The sequence below is a fragment of the Orcinus orca genome, chromosome 3 (genome assembly GCF_937001465.1).
Source record: "Orcinus orca chromosome 3, mOrcOrc1.1, whole genome shotgun sequence".
NCBI lineage: Eukaryota > Metazoa > Chordata > Mammalia > Artiodactyla > Delphinidae > Orcinus > Orcinus orca.
In genome coordinates, this window is record NC_064561.1 from 158,938,453 (window position 1) to 158,958,901 (window position 20,449).

The 20,449-nt window shown below is 45.1% G+C and overlaps 1 protein-coding gene across 8 annotated transcripts in view; it reads right to left on the reverse strand.

Moving 5' to 3' along the window:
* The window catches only part of PDZD2 (PDZ domain containing 2), a 373,328-nt gene that overhangs the window by 89,062 nt on the left and 263,817 nt on the right, over positions 1 to 20,449 (reverse strand). For 7 of the 8 annotated variants that reach the window (XM_004266046.4, XM_033421312.2, XM_033421313.2 and 4 more), the window contains one exon: positions 9,001 to 9,490. In XM_004266046.4, the coding sequence (XP_004266094.1) occupies positions 9,001 to 9,490 (490 nt within the window). Of the gene's footprint in view, positions 1 to 9,000; positions 9,491 to 20,449 lie in introns of those variants that run through there. The other variant, XM_033421316.2, reaches the window with a different exon arrangement.

Below are 20,449 nucleotides of genomic sequence, written 5' to 3' on the forward strand. Positions count from 1 at the left end.
GGGTTGGACCAAAGTCTCGAGCTGGCAGTGCTGCCCAAAACAACCTTCTGTGATAATAGGAGTGTTCTCCTTCTGCACCATCCAAAAGGAGTCACCAGCCACAGGTGGCTACCGAACACTTGAAGTATGGCTGGTGGCAACGGAGACACTGAATTTTTCATTTCATTTCATTTTAATTAAATTTAATTAGCCATCTGTGGCTAGTGGCAATGACATTGGACAGCACAGCAAAAGTGATTTGCGAATTTCCTGACCAGGGTCCTGTTAAGTAAAGCTTTTCTGCCTGGAACCCAGGTACCACTACATGTGTAAATACTGGCTGTGCCTGGGTTCCTTTTATTTACAATGGCTACTAATTGATAAAGGAGGATGAAAGGAAGACAGAGCTAGGTCTTGGTGCCAGGAGACTTCAACTAGTTTGAGCCAAGCTCTGCCACTTGGTACTTACGAAAGTCACATAAGGCCTGAATACCTCAGTTTCCTTGCCTTTAAAGGGACTTCCCTGGTGGCGCAGTGGATAGGACTCGGTGTTCCCAGTGCAGGGGGCCCAGGTTCGATCCCTGGTCAGGGAGCTAGATCCCATATGCATGCCACAACTGGGAGCTCGGATGGCGCAGATGGGGAGCTGACGAGCTGCAACTGAGGAGCCCCGGAGCCACAACTAAGGAGCCCGGCTGCTGCAGCTGAGACCTGGTGCAACCAAATAAATATTAGAAAACCCCAAAAACAAACAAAAAAACATATAACTCTTTAAAAAAATAATAAAGTGGGGTTAAGTATTAACACTTCCAGGGCTGGTGTTAGGATTAAAGGAGACATTTATGGAAACAGGCAGCAGTGCTCCTGATATCTAGTAGATACATAATAAATGTTGAGAGGTAACCACGTATGACTTACACATGCATATCATATATGTTAAAAACATAATATTGAATTGAATCTCAAACTTCCTTAAAATATATGAATGAGATCTCGGGTAGGAGAAACCAAAACAGGAAATTCACCGATGAATTTGTGATCAACTTCCGCACACACTGGTCAGTATACTCTTTTTTTTAAAATTAATTAATTAATTCATTTACGGCTGTGTTGGGTCTTCGTTTCTGTGCATGGGCTTTCTCTAGGTGCGGCAAGCTGGGGCCACTCTTCATCGCGGTGCGCGGGCCTCTCACTATCGCAGCCTCTCTTGTTGCGGAGCACAGGCTCCAGACGCGCAGGCTCAGTAGTTGTGGCGCACGGGCTTAGTTGCTCTGCGGCATGTGGGATCTTGCCAGACCAAGGCTCGAACCCGTGTCCCCTGCATCGGCAGGCGGACTCTCAACCACAGCGCCACCAGGGAAGCCCCAGTATACTCTTTAAATGAATTTAAAAATGCTTCAACAACTATAAAAATCTATCCCTTTTACTTTATTTATTTATTTAGGCCACGCCACAGGGCTTGTGGGATCTTAAGTTCCCTGACCAGGGATTGAACCTGCGCCCTCGGCAGGGAAAGCGCGGAGTCCTAACCACTGGACCTCCAGAGAACTGCCAAAGATCTATCCTTTTCAAAAACTAATAAAGGTGTCTAAATCCTCTAGACTGCTAGTAGCTTTTCTGCTCTGGTTTATTCTCCACGTGACTCCGTATTTCACTCCAAGGACACAAACATACACCCACTGCAAAATGTTTGATAATTGGCTGCTCAGAGAAATGAAAGCAAAAGCTTCTAAAGTGATTTATTTGGGAGTCTGACTTTAGGCTCGTCCCAAAGTCCTTGCTGGCTCCAGGTATACAGGTAGGGGTCACAATGCATTCCTCAATTTATAAAAGAAAAGCTATGTGTTTTCTTCGTTCATCCTGAAGGTCCAACGGAACTGTTAAGGTCCAATACAGACAAAGCCAGCATCTCCCTAAAAGTAGGCAACCTGCCCATTCAAGCTGCTTGCAAAAGAGGAAAAATGTGAAGCATTTAGAAAATCCGAAATGCATACTGTCAGCAACTAAAATGCAACGGTAAAAAAAGCAGATGTTGAACGGTCACTAATGTGCAGCAACAGGAACGTCTAGGGAAATTATTGCCAGACAGAGACCTGTTGGGCCCTACACTTCTCCTCACCCAGCGCAGCTCACGGGGGCTCCATGACTCCAACAACACGCCATGGTGCCAGCTGTCTCCTCCATCCACTGACCACAGGCCCACGAAGCCTGTCTGGCCAAATGTAACCGCAGAAGTCACTGGCGTTTCTCCCACAGTAGTTCATGAACTTGTCAACGATCCCTACACCATCCCATCATCTCACTTTGGACTCCCTGGGTTTTGGTTGGTTGCCTCTGACCTCTGGAACACCTTTCTCTCTTTCCCATTCAGAAACAGCCTGCCTGGCCTTCAGAGTCTCTCACAGCTCCACAACTTCCAAGAAGCCATCCTTGAGAATCAGTGCTACCATGAGATAGCAACCTTCAGTGCTTCCACTACACGAGACCCTGTGGCTATCGGAGGACTCGGAAGAGAACAAAGGCAAGGTGCTCCGGTTAGCTGTTATCCCGGCGTGCTGGGCGTCCCACACTGGCACATGGGCCAGCCCTGTGGCTGCTTCCCTGGGCCTCGTGGTGCAGGTAACAAATGAGAGTCGACAGTGGCTTGACTTTTTTCCTTGGAAGACATGCCATGGCTCCTGGGGTCTTGAAGATGTGAGACAGTGTTCCTCCCTCTCCCAGTACAGAAAATCTGTAGAACTCTTTCCCAAGAACAACACGGACCATTATGAGAGCCCAGAAATAAGAAAACCCCTTTGGATTTAGCCCAAATTAGTTAAAACCTATCCATCCCTATTACTAGCTACACCACCATTTTCTCCCGTCCTACCCTCCTTTTGCTAAACAGAACATGTTAAGTATGGTTCACAGAGGATGTGACAATACTAGATACAGTTCTTTCTGATTTTTAAATGCTTTAGAAATAGTACTTGTGACAAGAAACATGCAAAACTACATTCATGGGGAAAGAAGAATGGCCTAAATGTTGACCCTGACAGAGGAGTTAAAGACAAGAGCACCCACACGCCCACTCCACACCCCCGCCCCTGCCCAAGACGCACACAACTAGTTAAAAGCAAAACAAAAACAAAACACATATCTAATAGAATATGTGTTTACACATACAGCCCCCAACTACACTAGTCTAGAAACAGCTTTTCTTTTATCCAATAATATGATTTTCCCTCGACAACAGAGTAGAAACTATAAGGGGAGAATTCAAAGAAAATGATGCAAATTTCCTCACCCTGGAATTTCTTGATCATCTAATGAAGGAGCTCTGAGGAACACAAAGAGAGGCAGAAACAGGAAGAGGCAGATGTTATCGGTCTCAATTGTACAATTGTCAGTAGTAAATCTAGCTGCCTACAGCTGAAAGCAGCGTCCAGTTAAAAATAAAATCAGTGTCTAAAGTTTATTAGCCTAAAGCTGGCACTGGCCAAAAACCAACAGGCCAACTTAAAAACAATAAATATCAAGTATATTTCCAACTGCCTCCTTACAATTCCACTTAGGTATCCACTACACACACCAGTAGGGTCAAAACAGGACTCTCCTTCTTTCCCATCTCAGTGGGAATAGCAACATCATCTACTCAAGCTTAAGAGGATATGCAAACCCACAACCCACGAACTGTCTTTGATTTATCCTTCTATTTCCTACACCTAAACCATGAGTGAGATCTAAACGCTCTATTTGCAAAACAGATCCACATTCATCTACCTCTGCTTTTCTTCCCTGACACCACCCTTGTCAAAGCCACCAGCATCTTTAGCTTGGGTTATCACAATGGCCTCCAATCTGGTCTCCCTTTTTATGCTTTACCTCTCACAAACCACTATTATCCATTACGCATCTAGGGTAAATGTTAACAAATATATATCATGATGCACTCAGCTTAAACCTTTCGACAGCTCCCCGCTAGACTTAGAATAAGGTCCGCACTCTTTGCAATGGCGAACATGAACTTTTGTAATCGAGTCCCATCCGTATCCTCCACATCACCTCCTAGTCCATCCCCATCACTCACTGTGCTGCAGACTCTCTGCTCCTGGAATATTCTATCATTCCTGTCTTACAGCAGCTGCATGTGCTAGTTCCTCGCCGGAAACATTCTGCCCCCAGATTTTGCAGGGCTGCCCTTTCCTGACCCTCAGTCTGTAGCTGAAACATGGCCTCTTTAATGAGGTCTTTTGCCGACAACACCCAATATCAATTTGCCCCCTGCCCATGTCACTGCGGGGCCATCTTTCACATCACTGTTTTACTTTATTTATCGTACTTATGGTCAGCATCTAACATTCTGATTTATTTTCTTATTTATTGCTTGTGGCCCCTTATACGTGACAAATGCCGCAGGACAGGAACTTTATCTCTCATTTACAAATGGGTTCTCCAGCAGCTAGAACAGTGCCTAGCACATAACAATACTGCATAAATGTCACTGAATTAACAAACAGAGAATGTTTATCCACTAATCCTAGGGTTCTTCAAAGTTATTGAGACTGACGTTAAGAAGTTTACCCAGATGGGAGACCTCCCTGTTTGCCAATGTTCAGCGTGTGAACACAGATCCAGTTGTAGAGATGATTGAGTTCTGAAACAGATCCTGTCTAGACAGAGGGCTTGGGCCTTTGCTTCCTTTTACACTGGCTTAAAGGGCAAAGAGACTTTGTCAGCCCGTTGAGAAAAAGCCAAACCATGCAAAATTGGACGCTACGGACGTCTGTATTAATGTTGTCAGAGTGCTACCCTTTCCTGTAAACCGCCAGTTACTGTGTGAGCTCACATGTGCATCTCTTCACAAAGGCAAACAGAGGGATTTATTTACCAAAACAGGGGTGGTGCATTAAAGGGAGCGGCCTCGGCAGCATTTAAATGACCTCATCTGCTAGAACCCAAAATAAAATTTTACAACAGCATCTTTGCCCCAAATGTGAGAAGACACATCATCCAACTAGAATTTCACTGCAGTAAATGCTCTGGCTCCAGTTGCAGACCTATTTTGAGACTGTTTGCTTATCCCTTCTTACTTAGAATGATCAGTAAGAAATGAAGAAACATGTCATCGTAATGTCAGAGTTGAAATCCCGTAGTCATCAGACCAAAACGCTCAGTGTGTAGGTGAGAAAACTGAAGCTTCGAGAAAGGACGTGGCAGCCTGAAGGCCACGGAGCTGGGAAGGGAAGAACCAGGGCTGGAACTTGGTGCCCCATCTCTCAGGCCTGGGGCTGCCCCGGGCCTTCATTAATAAATAGCTACAGAGCACCTACAGGTGCCAGGCGCTGAGCTGGGACCGAGAGAGCAAAAGCTCAGAGGCAAGAGTGAGCATGGCCTTGTGAAAAAAACGAACTCAGCCAAAGACAGGGAGGAAGAAAGCAGTGAGAAATGGGGGCAAAGCATTAATCAGGAATCAGGTGATGAAAAGGCCTCACATGCTACGTCAAGCCAAGGTATCTGGGTATTACCCCAAGGGCAAAGTGGGCCACCAAATGGTTTAAGCTTTAGCGCACATGCGTGTGTACATGTGCATGCATGCTCGTGCAGTAAGATCTGCTCTTTAGAAAGGTCCCTCTGGTTGCAGTGGGGACAGTGGGTGATGGGATGAAAGTGGGAGCAGTGAGACGGGTGGGAGACTACTGTGACCACCCAGGTGAGAAATGAGAGCAGCCTGGCCCTGACCTAAAGCTGTCGGAGGGAGCACAGAGAAGTGGAGCAGATAGAGATCCTGAAGGGAGCAGCAGTTGACAGGATTGGTGGCTGACAGGATGCGGTGTAAGGGAGAGGGCAGCGTTCCTGCTGACTCCATGATGCCAACTGTCCCAATTTGCCTGGGTGAGGGCGTTTCCCAGGATATGGAGCTGTCAGTGCAAAACCAGGGAAAGTTCTGCACAAACCAGGGCTAGTGGTCACTAGCTGAATCTCAGGTTTCTGGCTTGGGCAGCTTTGTGGATGGTGAGACCTGGAATGTTGGAGCAGGCTTGGTGGTGCGGGAAAGCAATGCACCGAGTTTCAGGCATGATATGAAATATCTAAGATTGGAGACATCCTGTACGTGGTTGGTAGAAAGCTCGAGGGCTCAGGAGAGAGGTGAAGGCAGACAGGCATTTAGGAGACATTACCATGTAGAAGGATATAAGTTCACCCAGAGACCATGGGGACTTCCTAGAAGAGGACCATCCTCCTGCTGCCTCTGCTTGATACAAACATCAGGGACCACCGAGGAGAAGCCCTCAGTGTGATTCTCCTTCTGAGTTTCACATACTTTCCTGCAGGTTCAGACCTGGGGAAGCCTTTCTGAGATCTCTACTGAACCACTTACAGGAAAGAGGTCTGGTACTGCACAGGGTGGATTTGGGGTACTAGGGTAAGACCACAAATGGACCCATAGACACACGCACCAGCTGTGAATAAACTCTCCTGACTGGCAAACGGTAGAAATCTTTTTTTTTCATTGTTATGTGACTGAGTTTGGTTGTATTCGCTTTCACCATGCAGCATTACAAGAATACACATTATGGATATGTTGCCTTGGATGAGCAATGATCTTTGCTATACAGAGAGGAAGGAATCTTGAACTCATTTCTAAAATTGCGTATCTATGTCCTAGGAGATCCTTGTGCTTTAGAAGATGGGCCTAACTTTTTAAAAAATTAATCTGTTCGCATGTGTATCATTATGTGTTAATACTTTACAGAAACAAGCCATTTTTTAAAAGGAGATATTTGTTAAAAGGAAATATGTTTCCTCTAGGTCCGTTAAGGCAGAACAGAACATAGAAAAAAAGTCTGAGGATTTATTTTCCTGTAAGAAATAACAGTCTATGAAAAAGAAGTACCTGACAAGTAAAAATGGTCTGAATGATTATAAGCCTTGTCTGTAATTTATTAAGTCTTTGTAGATATATTAAATCATTAAGAAAGCAGAAACGGAACAACGCTGACATGTCTAATCTCCCATTATTCAAATGGAATGGAATTTTACCCCAAGGCTTAAGAGGTAAATAGCTAATTTTTGTTTTTCTGGAAATTCCATTTTAGCATGACCTTGGGCCCGTCCTGGAGTAAAAATATAAATCTATTCATACCAAGAACCTAAGCAGACTTCTGTTAGGTCTCTTGGTCCCAGTTTGGGTGATGCCAGGGTGTGGAGGAAAGCTATGAAGGTCTATTTCTTGCCAACCCTAACGACCCCAGGTAAATGCATCTAATGAGGCCATTTCTGGGGTTGAAGAGGGTACTGAAATATTCATGCCTGAGAAGGTGTGTGGCCCATTCTGACTTTCTAAGACCAAAAGTACAATCCAGGGTCAGTCATCAGTCTATTGATTTAGAACAGTTATGAAGAATTCCAGATGGCAAGTCTCTCCTTGCTATAGGCATGGGGTTTCAAAAAAAAAAAAAAAAATCCCCAAGGTAATAGATCATGGTTTGGTTTTTTTCACCCTTCATTTGTATCTTCTTGGACATTTGACCTTGAGTACAAAAAACCAGGCAAAGGAACTCTGGTATGTGCAGTCTTAAGATAGCCTAATCCAGAAATTCAAGTTTTTGTTATTGCCTTCAATCAGGATGAGTAGAGGATGGTATTCTCTTACAAGTCTGGTGTGGCATTTTTTTCTTTTAAAATCATTCCAAATAATTCCCACTGTGTCCTAGGCCAGATGAAAACCTATTCTTTGGACTGAATGTGTGAGATTCCACCCTAAACTTCGGTACCTTAACACTTCAAAATGAACCAGTACTACCCATTTGTTATTTTCACCTTAAGCTTTCTGCATATTCACAATCATCAGAAGAAAAAAATCACATCAACATATAGTATTCATTGATAATATTATACACATTATAATATTTTTATTGCCCTTAATCCTTTTTTGGGGGAGGGGCATAAAACTGGTAGAAAACCATTAATAGAAACATTAATTTTTTTCTTCTCATTTGTTTGTAAATTCCACCTACAAATATACCTTCTCTGTGTAAGGCTCCTCAAATGAAGGAACACGGTCCCTTAAGAGAAGGATTATTTTGATTCTTCTCAACCCATTATACAGATTGCCTACAGTTGCAGAAATATGCATGAAATAGCCTTACTAGAAATTACATTCGCTCCTAGGGCACCATTTCCCAGGCTGCAAAGCTGAACTCGATACTTCCTCTGTGCCCATTTTCCATCCTTCCAACTTCCTCTTTCATCCTTAGAGGGCCTCTCCTGAGTCAGAAAAGAAACCAATCAGGAACCATCTAGCTAGTTACTGCTTTGTTAGGAACCCAGAGGAATACCTGGCCAAGAGGATTCTTGGAACAAGCACGCTGACCCTAAAGAAATGTAACTTAACAAGAAAGTGTTGGTTATAATGGGGGAGACGATATGAGGCTAGAAGCGTGTCTATCACCATTCAGAACTAGACCACATCTGCTTTGCCTTTAGGTGAGGGCAGCTCTGACCATCACAGCTGGATATCATAGTATCAGAGATTTCTGTGAAGTTTCCAAACTTCACTGGAATTCAGCAATATAATAATACTATCCCATGAAAATGTCACTGGTTTTGAAATGTTAAAAATAAAAGCAGATGCTTCCCTGCAGGTTGGACATCCGTCCTGTGTAATACCAAGGCTTGGATATTTATGCTATCAGTGGTCACCAGGAATTCTTGGCCTTGCAGTGGCAATTCCACTGGTGACAGCAGTGATAAATAATGATGCAGTTCAAGTACTTTATCTGGGCCTCATATGACTCAAATTATACCACAGAAGGCTTGAATTTTCCGCCTTAGGATCACTCGACTAGCTCTTTATTTAAGTGTGATAAAATGACTTGGTTTTTTTGTTGTTATTGTCATGTCCTATGATCATTTATCTTAATAAATCTTTCAGTTTCTAAATGCAAAGTCATCTTAGATGTATTTACCAAACCTTAAATGCAACTGCAAACAACATTTCATTGAAAATTCAGGTTCTACCACCAAAGCAAACCTTACCCGTGCCAGGCAGTCACTGGATTGGAAGTCTGTCTTCCCAGATTTTGAGAAGCGGCGTCTGTCATTGCTTGTGGGCAGAGGGGCGTCCGCCTTTGCAATCCCTTTGTCTAATTCCGACCTCTCTAGATGGGATCCAGCCACCTCCTTGAGCGAATCTGGGCCATTTTCTAGCTCAAAAACATGACCGTTTCCCAGTTCAGGGTCCAGGCCATTGTCTAGTTCAGACACAGGGTCACTGTCCAACTCACAGCCAGCGCTGCTCCTGGATTCTTCAGTGGCTTTGTGGGTAGAAGGCCTGGCAATGACTGCAAACTTTCTTGCTCTTTTCCCCTTTTTCACAGTTCGGTCCCCCAGCTCCAAGGTAGGCGTCTCTCCTGGTTCAGAGCTGTTGCTACTGTTGCCGTTATAAGGAGAATGGACTTGGTGCTTGAAGCGGCGCAGCATGATCAGGTAGATGAAGCCGCCATTCCAGCACTGCTCAGCCAGGTAACTGCAAGGGACACAGGGGGGTCAGAGAGGGGCTGGTTAAAACCCTCCAAACATCCTCCAAGAACAACGCAACGGGTTGACACATCTGATGGCCCACACAGGACCCATGTGACTAAAGTCCTGGCCAAGTGATTGAGGCACTAAGCTTCTTAAGAGGCTGCGCACTTCACTCACTCTTTTAATCTATTTAATTGTTGATGCTAAAAATAACCCCCAAACAAACCAAAAAACCACCATGAACTGGAAATGACTCATGAGAGCACCCTACGAAGGTAGTCAGAGAAGGATTTTTCTATTAACAGAGCCAATCCTAACATATCATTAAAAAAAAAATTATTCTCCATTCACTCAACAACTTGTTACATCAGAATGATGCCAGCTTCCCATTCATAACATTCTGATGGGATAGCACTGCGAGTCCCCAGGGGAAAATGGATGAAATAGATTGGGGGAAATGTACAGTTCTGCTCACAGGATCAAAAACTGAACTGCGGGCTTCCCTGGGGGCACAGTGGTTGAGAGTCCGCCTGCCGATGCAAAGGACACAGGTTCGTGCCCTGGTCCGGGAAGATCCCACATGCCGCGGAGCGGCTGGGCCCGTGAGCCATGGCCGCTGAGCCTGCGCATCCGGAGCCTGTGCTCCGCAACGGCAGAGGCCGCAACAGCGAGAGGCCCGCGTACCGCAAAAAAAAAAAAAAAAAACCAAAAAAACCCCAGCAAATGTAGTAATATTGGCCAAGTTTTAAATTTATTCTTTGAGTAGATGCTCCTTAAGAACTCTCTTGACAAAAGAAGCAATTGAGGCTCAGAAATGTTAACTAAATTGCCCAAGTTCGCATAGCTGCCACTGGTAGACCCAGGTCTCTCTGCTTCCCAACCACGCACGTCCTCTGTGCAATTCTGCTTCTTAAATCATTACCATCCCTGTGCTTCAGTTTCCTCATCTGCACAGTAAAGGTTGTAAATGGATCATCTCTAAGTTGCTTTTGACTTCCAGGGATAGGAGGATCAAGCCATCCCAGTGACAAGGATAAAACAAAAACCTGGAAAAACAGAAGCAGTCCTTTTATGTCCAAGTCATCCTAGGCCTCCAAGACATTAACCATCAACCTGGAAGAGATTTCACCTGGAGAGGCAATTCCTCCAAAACTGCTTTTGGGACTCTACTTTTTGTACTAAAACTCTGGACAACTTGATTTGGTTTGTCCACAGGGACCTTTTCAGTACCAAAAAGGCTGGTCCATTGATTCGGAGTACAAGATCTTGAATATCTTTCCCATCTCTACTCTCACGGGCATTCCAAGAACCTTGGAAGGTTCCATGACTGACAGTCTTTTATTCCTTCAGGATCCACACTCAGCAAAATTACAAAGCAAGAGGAGTTGATCTCTAGTTTTGCACCGTCTCCCTGTCCTTCCCTGGCTTCCTAGCCATAAATAAGATCCTGACGCCTTCAGGGAACTGTATGACAGGTTACTGTATTCCTTCCTGGACACTGCATTTTCTAAGGTCATCCTGAAGGCAAAGTGTGATGAATGAATTACGGACACCTGTAGCAAGTTAGTGAAAAAGACACTATTAGGCAGCGGGTAATTTTCTTACGATTCTTTGAATCACCTTAAATGTAAGGCTGCCACACCCCTCTCCATCTGTATTTAAATGACTTGCCTAACTTTTCCGGGACCTGCCTGGCTCACTCCTACTTCCAAATCCCCTTTTCTGTTCAGTAGGATTCTTACCTACCATTAGGATCTTTAAACTTCAAAGTCAACATTAGAGAAACCAGAAACGAAATACAATCACGTGACTTAGAAAACTAGAAGGTCTCCTCTTCATTAACAACAGGTAGAATTAGCTTTTCAGAAGCTTCTCTACCATACGATTATTTTTTTGGTTTCTTCCAAAAATTTGAAACTATCCTCTGCATGTTAAATTATTCTTCACTCAATTCAATTAAAATTTATTTGATTTTGGCCATCCCAGGCTGGCCTTAAGATAAACAAGGAAAGGCCAGAAATGAGGGTCTGAGCTCTAGCCTAGAACGCTCCCTCTGGAATGTGTTGTGGTTCTTCATTTCACTCGGCCTTTGCAAGCATCGTGTCTGACTAGATTCCTTCCTCCTCCTTTCCCTCAAAAAGTGCTTTATCTGGGCTTCCCTGGTGGCGCAGTGGTTGGGAGTCTGCCTGCCGATGCAGGGGACGCGGGTTCGTGCCCCGGTCTGGGAAGACCCCACATGCCGTGGAGCGGCTGGGCCCGTGAGCCATGGCCGCTGAGCCTGCGCGTTCGGAGCCTGTGCTCCGCAACGGGAGAGGCCACAACAGTGAGAGGCCCACGTGTCGCAAAAAAAAAAAAAAAAGTGCTTTATCCAAAGGAAAGTTTAAGTACCTTCGCTGTTTCTTGATGCTGTCATAATTCTGGAGCCTGGGTTCTGCAGGGGTGGGATCCTGGTAAGGGGATGGAAGGTGAGATTGGATGTTTGGAGGACCTGAAGGGATAGAGCTGCCTGGAGTCTGAAGATCCAGATGGATATGGGGCAGGAGATAAGAGAGAGGCAAAGACAGGAGACATGCTGGAAGGCCAAAGACACCCATTATTTACTCATAGTCTGATTCTATCAAAAGAGGGCTAGAGGGAGGTGTACGATTTTGATATTCGGGACTGTTTTGCCAAAGCCCTTGGAAGGGGCGATCTCCAGTGCCTCTAGAAATCATCTGGGGGCTCCAGCCATCGATCGCTGGTGCCTGGCGCATGGTGTGAACCCACAGAGGGGTGCCACCGGGCAGAACCGTGGGCACACATGTGCGTGTAACTCAGAGGAACTGGATTGCCATTGCTGGGCCCTGGCCTATACTACAGGGGCTTGTATAACTCAGAGAACCCATAAAAGAATTCTGGAACTTTTCACCAAAGCAGCTATTCTTACTTCATCTGAGTATGTCAGGTCCCCAGTACAGACAGCAGGAGACTAAACACTGACTTCAAGAAGATGTTTATAGACAAGTTATTTTATAGGGTCTGAGTTTTCTAGAGCGAGACTAGCTGCTAATAGCCACCCTGTCTAACACATAGGACAAACGGAGATCGATTCTTCTTGCCTATGATTTCCTCTCGCCTAAGAAGTAATGGGAGGCTGAAAAGCTGTTCGTGGTCCTTTGAAAACCTGCTAAGCCTAATTAATCCAGAGGACCATCTGAGGTTATAAATCTGTAGGTTCCCAGAGAACAATAGGCTGAGAGGAAGTGTTAAATATATAGATTAATTCCCCAGTGAAGTCTTGGCTGGGAAACAGAGGGAGGCAAGTTTGGACAGCTCTCCAGGAGGGCATGGGAAGATGATAAACATCATTTCCCTGAGTCATTTAGGAACTAGGTTCCCCAAGGGTAGTCTCTCTCGGGTGTTGCCTACCAGCTACCTTGAATTTGGGGCACGCTTCTCCCAGATTCTATGACCCTCCCTAGAAAAAGCCAAGCTTTCTTTGGGGGACCCTGAAGGCAGAATTTGGGTGCTGAATATCATGGTGGTAAGAGTGACTGATACCCTTGGTGCGCTCCTAAGGCCCCTTCTGGAGAGAACCCAGTCTCCTTCCTCGCTAGTTCACAGAGGGGAAAGTCAGCTCTGAGCAGATGCAGGAAGATGGGACTCAGGCACCAACGAGGATTTGAAAATAGATCAGCGTCTAGGCCTAGTGTAGACGTAACTAGAACACTGTACTCCAACTGCTGGGGAGGGGAGGTAACTGAGGAAGCCAATTTTTACTACTTCTCACCTCCTCTATTCACCACAAATGCCTGGGTTCAGCAACTCTCCCCTCCGCTTTCTTATCTGGAGTCCATGAATAAATGAATATGTTCTCTTTATTATAAAATGTGTATTTATTACTTTTTTATCATAAAATTTGGATTGAGATACACAGGTTGAGAGTGAAGAATCAGGGTGAATATTTGAAAAAAATTTTTTTGTCCGAACTATGATACAATGTGAGCCATTCGAACCCAAACCAGATGAGCTACCAAAACCTGTAACCTCCACAGACGTAGTGGTGAAATTTAAATCGTACCCATCTATACACCAGGACGGAGGTCCACATTGCCCTAGGGGAATTGGGATGTGGGGAAGAGGTGCAAATATGCTGATCCTCCGGCTACTGCTACTTCTATGAATAATAAACTGTCTTTCATCCCTGATCCAGGAATCTTCTATCTTCTGCTGGCATCCATGAAACTGTGGCAGGCTAACTCGTTAGCTTACTAGTTGGGTGAAATCATAGTTCTTGACATGTAGCAGAAAAATACACCGACTAACTCAGTTTATAATTGATCTTGTTCTCCAACATCAAACTTATCAAAGGAGCTCAGGGACATATTATCCTTCACACCAGCGACTAAGAAATAAAAATCAGTACATACCTTACATCAAAACAATATTGAAATTAAATCTTTCAGGCAGAATCAAACAGAGGTGGAATTATACTAAGAGGAGTCATGAAGAGAGTGGGTGCTCTAGCCTCTGATTCCACAAATACTGATGAAATTCAGTGTGTCAGCCTCGAAGGCAGCAGCTACATTTGTGTCCATCAGCATTAAGTATACACGGTGCTGCCCTTACCCTGCTTAAATTTCATCTCCTGCAACCACTGGCTGCAATATCCATTCTGTGCTGAAGCAAGAGCTGGTTCTCTTTCTGTTTGCTATGAAGAGCTTCTGGATGTAAAGGGGTACAGGTAGGGGGGACACTGCAGAAAAATACTCGATAAAAAGCAGCTAAATCATCTGATCACTGAAAAAATTATTTTGATTTCCATGCAACAAGGTATCACTGATTTTCATATTTATCTTAAAAATTCCCCTCTCAAACTAACAAGATTAATTTAAAGTCACCACCCTCACAGCAAAGTATCTCTACACACCAGGACGCATTCCACATTTTCAACTCCAATACAGCTTTAACAGGAAGGAACTAGAAGCGTGGCCCTTGCTATCATGTTGCAATAAGTTTACATGAAGTTCCAGTTTTCCTCCAAGGTTTTCTTGTACCTCATGTCTTCATGAATCAATAAAAGCTTTTTGAAAAGCACCCATACGCATTTGGGAAATAGGAGTTCAGAAGCTGAATTAAGGAGAAAATCCCTGATCAACAATAAGAACTGACCTTATAAAACATACTGCAGAGATACCGCCCCACAAAAGACAACCTCTAGGCTTCTATCTGCAAATGACTGCGTTTCTTTATTCAATTACTGTGAGTGAATCAGGGTTTCCGTGACTCTATGAGATCAACCTGCAGTCTATACAGAATCCAATTAGAACTTCAGCCACACAGCTTTGCTGACTCACACTGATGATGTTGGTCACATTTTCCCTGGGGGCAGAGGGCATGCAGGTAAAGTCAGACTTTGCTGTACATAAATGAGTCAATTTCACCTCATGAGGGAACTGACAAGCTCAGACGCTGTACATAGGAACTCCTTTCACTTCCTTTTCACTCATGACATAATGCTATTTTTTTTTTTTTACAGAATTACTACTTGCTCATTACAAATTCATTCATTCACTCATTCGACAAATAGTTATTGAATATCTACTATACGCCAGGCACTGTTTTAGGCATTTGGGGGTACAGCAGTGAACACACTGATGCCCGTCTTTGGGGAGCTCACAGTTTAGCAGGGGCAGACAGACAATTAAACAACAGACCTATTAAAATAAGCATCCCAGGGCTTCCCTGGTGGCGCAGTGGTTGAGAGTCCGCCTGCTGATGCAGGGGACACGGGTTCGTGCCCCGGTCCGGGAAGACCCCACATGCCGCGGAGCGGCTGGGCCCGTGAGCCATGGTCGCTGAGCCTGCGCTCCGCAACGGGAGAGGCCACAACAGTGAGAGGCCCACGTACCGCAAAAAAAAAAAGAAAAAAAAAAAAAGCATCCAAATAAATAGCATGTTAGAAGGTGAGACGTGCTATGGAAAATGGAAAATATTGAATAGGATAAAGAGGATTGAGTATGCCAGGAGCTGGAAGAGTCAGATTGAAATTTTAAGTATGTTGAGCAAAGACTTGAAGCAGATGAAAGAGTTGGCCACGCAGCTGCCTGGGAGAAGACGTTCCAGACAGAGGCAAGAGCCAGTGCAAAAGTGGTAAATTGGAAATGTGCCCGGTGTGTGTGGAGCAGCGAGGAGGAGAGGAATGGGGAGGGGCGGTGAGGTAGGAGAGATACCAGGGGCCAGTTTACGCAAGACTGTTGTAAAGACTTGTGCAAAATGGGGAGCGGTAACTCCCCTGAGCACAGGAGTCATGTGATATGTCGTCATGATGTGGAGTCATGTGATGTTTTAAAACGATCCCTTCATTTCTGTGTTGAGAATAGACTATTGGCAGAGCAAGGGTAGAGGGAGACCAGATATTCGATCATCTTCAGAAATTCCAGTGACTGAGGAGCTGGCTCAGTGCAGAGCAGCAGTAGAGAGGGTTAAAAGCGGCCAAAATCGTGATCAGTTTTGGTGGCAGAGTCAGCAGCCTTTGCTTTTGGATCTGATACAGGGTGTGAGAGGAAGGTGGTGTCTAGGTGTTTGGCCTGAGCAACCAGAAGGATGGAGTTGCCATCCCCTGAGGCTGGTAGAGTGGCCTTCTGTGCGGTGGGGCTACCTGACCTATCCTGATGCCCAGATCGATTCTGGAGTTACGTTCCGTATGAGCTGAGTTTGAGATGCTCGTGTGGTGGCTGTGTGGGCAGCTAGACATCTGAATCTGGATGTTGGAGCAGAGGACTGGTTTGGAGATAAAAAATTGGGAGGTGTCAGAGTGTCGATGATATTTAAAGCCTCCTGAAGATAAATTCCTTTAGGTGGACTTTCTGGGTCCAAAGTTCTTGCTGGGTCAAAAGCACAGTCAAATGTTTTATATGTACTTCCAAGCTTTCCTCTAGCAAGGGGTATAACAATTTAGAATCCCACCAGAAGTGTCTTAGAGAACCACTTGTCACTCTTTTTAATCTCTGCCAGTCTGATAGTCAAGAGCTACCTCCTGTCCTAATTTGCAAGTCAGTAATGATTAATGAGGTCAAAATTCTTAGTATTTCTCTGCCTTCTTTGAAAATTGCCCACTTACGCCTTTGTAAAGATCTTCACTTTTGTACCCTCACCGTCTAGCACAATCACTGGCACACGTTAAGCACCACAAAAAAATGACTGGTCAGTGAAAAGATCCCTTCTATTTAAAAAAATAAAAAAAGCTCTTTTTGGTAAAATGACTGTATTGAGGCATATTTTACATCTGATATAATTCATCCATTCAAGTGTACAATTCAATGATTTCTAGGAAATGTACCAAGCTGTGCAACCACCACCATAAATCAGTTTTAGAACATTTTCACCACCCCAGTAAGATCCCTCATGCCCTTTTACAGTTAATGCCATTCCCAGTTCAGCCACCACTTTCGGTTTCTATAGATCTGCCACTTCTGTACATTTCATATAAATGGAATCATACAATACATGGTCTCTGTGTCTTGCTTCTTAAAAGCAACTCCTTTTTAGGAGATCCTCAGTCACCAGACTTCACCTCCTTCTGCATCCTCTCTGCCATTTATATAGTACAAAATCTCGATTCATGCAAAATGCTGTTTTGATATCTTTCTCATTTTCCTTCAGATCATGCCCAATTATCCCGAGGAGATAGCTCTCATGGCTCTGCCAGTATCTCACCCATCTTTTCCCCTCACATTATTCCAGGGAATACCCACCATTCCTTCCAGTTTACGCTATAAAGCCCCTGGTAGCCTCTCCTACCTTCAAAGTTCCTCCCGTGACAGCACTGAAGTGAAGGAGGCATTCTTTCCCATTTGGCTTCCTAGATTTTCCTCACTGTTCCAGTATCATCATAAACCAGCTCTGCTTTAAAAGGAAATCCTTCCTCATTAACGCTAACCAGGCATGGATTCCAAACACCATTCAAATGTAATAGTATATAATGTATATCATATGCTAATATATTCATGTTACTCTGCATTTCATTTTTTCATTTTTGTTTTACAACTGCATTGCCTTTTAAATTTTCTCCATGTTATTTTTCGTTCAGGACAGATTACCAGGGACTACAGGACCCAAAGTCTCTTATGTACTTCTTTTTGCCTGGATTGGTGCTAAGGAAACTTCCATGTCTTTCCTATGCCCCGCTCACTGGCCAGCCAAAGACACTTATTTTACATCACAGAGGTCTCTGCTATGACTTGCCCCTGAGAGCTGAAGATCAGGTCTGAGAAAGAGAAAATCCAAAGCAGCCCACTCCCCATGCCTTGAGCCTTACCTGAGATCCACCATCCCCTCCCAGCCCTGCCAGGTGCATTTCCTATGGCAATTCCTGTGCTTCTCCACATACGGTGTTGCCCTTGACCTTGCCTTGGAAGAGGCTACCATCAACGCTCAAGGGTAACTGAAGCCAGACTTTGCGTCCCAAAGGTTATGGTCATTCATCTTCTAGGCTCAGAATCACCAAGCCCTGAAAAACGCGTTAAAGATGACCCAGGGACTGAGTTCCGTACCGTCCCTGCCACATCTTCCTGCCCCTCCACGGTGAAAGCTGCCGGCAGCTATGAGAATTAGTAACACGCGTTCTCCCTTTCTGTCCCTCTTCCCACGAACCAACTGCATCTGAGTTCACAACCAGCCAGTAATCCTCAAGCCCTCACGGTGCACCATTCGAAAGGCACCACCCTCTTCCTTTCCCCAGAGGTGGCGCTAAAAGAAGGGAGACTCCTGGGGGGCCCCGTGCATCTCTGAACGCACATGCCACTAGTCAAACGCTAATTCAAACACTGATGAAATGTCTGTGCCCTCCACTTCCCTCCCCTTTCAAGTGGATCCAGCTGCATCTTGAAACAATTTCCCCAGCTTGTCTCAATCCTTCCAGGGTCCGTTCCATTGGCTTGGCCAGAGCCTGCCCCTACCTCATGCCAAGCCTGGTTTCACTTATGTCAAAACAGCTTCCATCAAAATCATGGGCTTCTTTTTCGAATTTCTTTCACTGTTTTTCAGCAGCGAAAAGATACTTAAATTGCAAAATGACTACCTCCATTAATGTGTTCTGGCTAATACCAGGCACTCTTCTCCTGAATCTCTTCTCTACAGTGTACTGTGGATTCTTTAAAATCTGACTTTCTGTTTTTCTTTCTTCTTGAAGGCTCTCTGGCAGGCATGGTAGGGCTGAACAGGTCTCATGATTTACAAAGGTTCATGTAGACTGACTTTCTTAGTTTTGCAACCTTCTTCTCCAAGCTTCTTTAGAAGCTGGATTTGTTGGATATTTTCCCTGTTTTCCATCCATCTGCATGATCCTCTAAGACTCTTCTTAGTTTGGAGGATTTCAGTTATAAGAAAGCCAAATCAATAGAACTCTGGCCTAGAAAAATAGATAAGCCAAGTCCTTATAGATGTGGACTCTGGCCTAGAAAAATAGATAAGCCAAGTCCTTATAGATGTGGACTGTGGCCTAGAAAAACAGATAAACCAAGTCCTTATAGATGTGGACAGAACAATTTTAAAATCTGGGCTTCCAATCAGTATACTCTTCATGTGTCTGTTGACCAGTTGTAATTGTGACATTGTTGACATTTGTGGTCCCTGGTTCTTAATTATGTGCAGACAAGGAAAACGCACAGGCATTTTGTACTTATCTACTGGGATTTTTAAAATAACTGCAAGTGAAGCATTAAAGAAACCATAAATTATTGGGTGCACAGGCATAAACACTGGCGTGAAAACGCAAAGCTTGCTTTTAATGGTGCGTTTATGTTAGAAGTGCCAAAAACTAATACGAATGGTAACAGACAAGGGGAACGGGTACCGATATTGATTAACTTTATACGCTGTGTATTAACTACACACAAACATCACCCTGATCCATCTTTGAGACATGAGAAAACAGGCTCAGAGAGATTAACTTGCTGGTATAGGTGGAGCTGAGATTCAAATTTCCATCTGATTGTAAACAAACCCAGGCAATGACCTTGGGATTTAGTGTGTGCCCATCCTAATGTTCATTATGACCAGGTTCGGATAAAGAAAAAGGGCAGCAACTTCTAACTGCCGAAGAAGCCTCTCGCCACATGAACATTGTAAGGGATTCCACTTCAGTGGTGTGTTAACACCCAAGATGTGTCCCACACCCATAAGAAAGGGGTCTTAGGGAAAATAAGAGGTATTTTCAGGTCGGCCCAGAGGCAGGTGAATACTTGGGAGGGGTGGTGGTCTCTCAGTGTGGGTAGAAGAGGCCAACTACCCCAGCCACGAGCTGGATGCAGAGAAGCAAAGGCGACACTTGTTCAGATCACCCAAATCAGAGGACTAACAAGCCAGCCCGGGATCCCAGTGCAGGCAAGGTCCAATACAACGGCTAACAGGAGCTATGCCCTCCAAGGTAGGCCTCCCCGCCTCGGGGGCGCCCTGAACCGTGGCCACCTTGCCTCCCTCCCTGCAGCTCCGTGGCGCCTCCACTCCAGACCGGGGCCTCTCAGGCAGCCTGTGCCCCGGACACCTCCCTCCCTACAAGGAACCGCCCCTCCTGATGGCAGGCGGTCTGCGTCCACCTCTGGCTGTAAACAAGAGGTGTCTTAACACCACAGCATTGTTCCTGTGGATCCCTGTGGAAGATAACGTGATATCAGGTGACGACAGGCCGACAGAAATCAGAAGAAGGGAGGGGCAGGCAACTCCCTAGGCTGAAGCGCCACTCAGACGTCCCTTCGAGGAAGGACTTCGAGGAAGGTCCAGTGGGCGAGGAGTGTGTTAGTCAGCTCACGACCTCCGGCTGCGAGCTTCATCAAGGTCCGGCTCAGCTTTCAGGTCAAGGTCACGCTCTCTTGGGGCAGTTCGTGGCCAATGGCAGTCAAGATGGGGAGGCTAGGCCTGACCCTTTCCACCCAGGGAGACCCCTCTAACGGGCAGGCTTGGCTCCAGGGTCCCTGTCACGCTG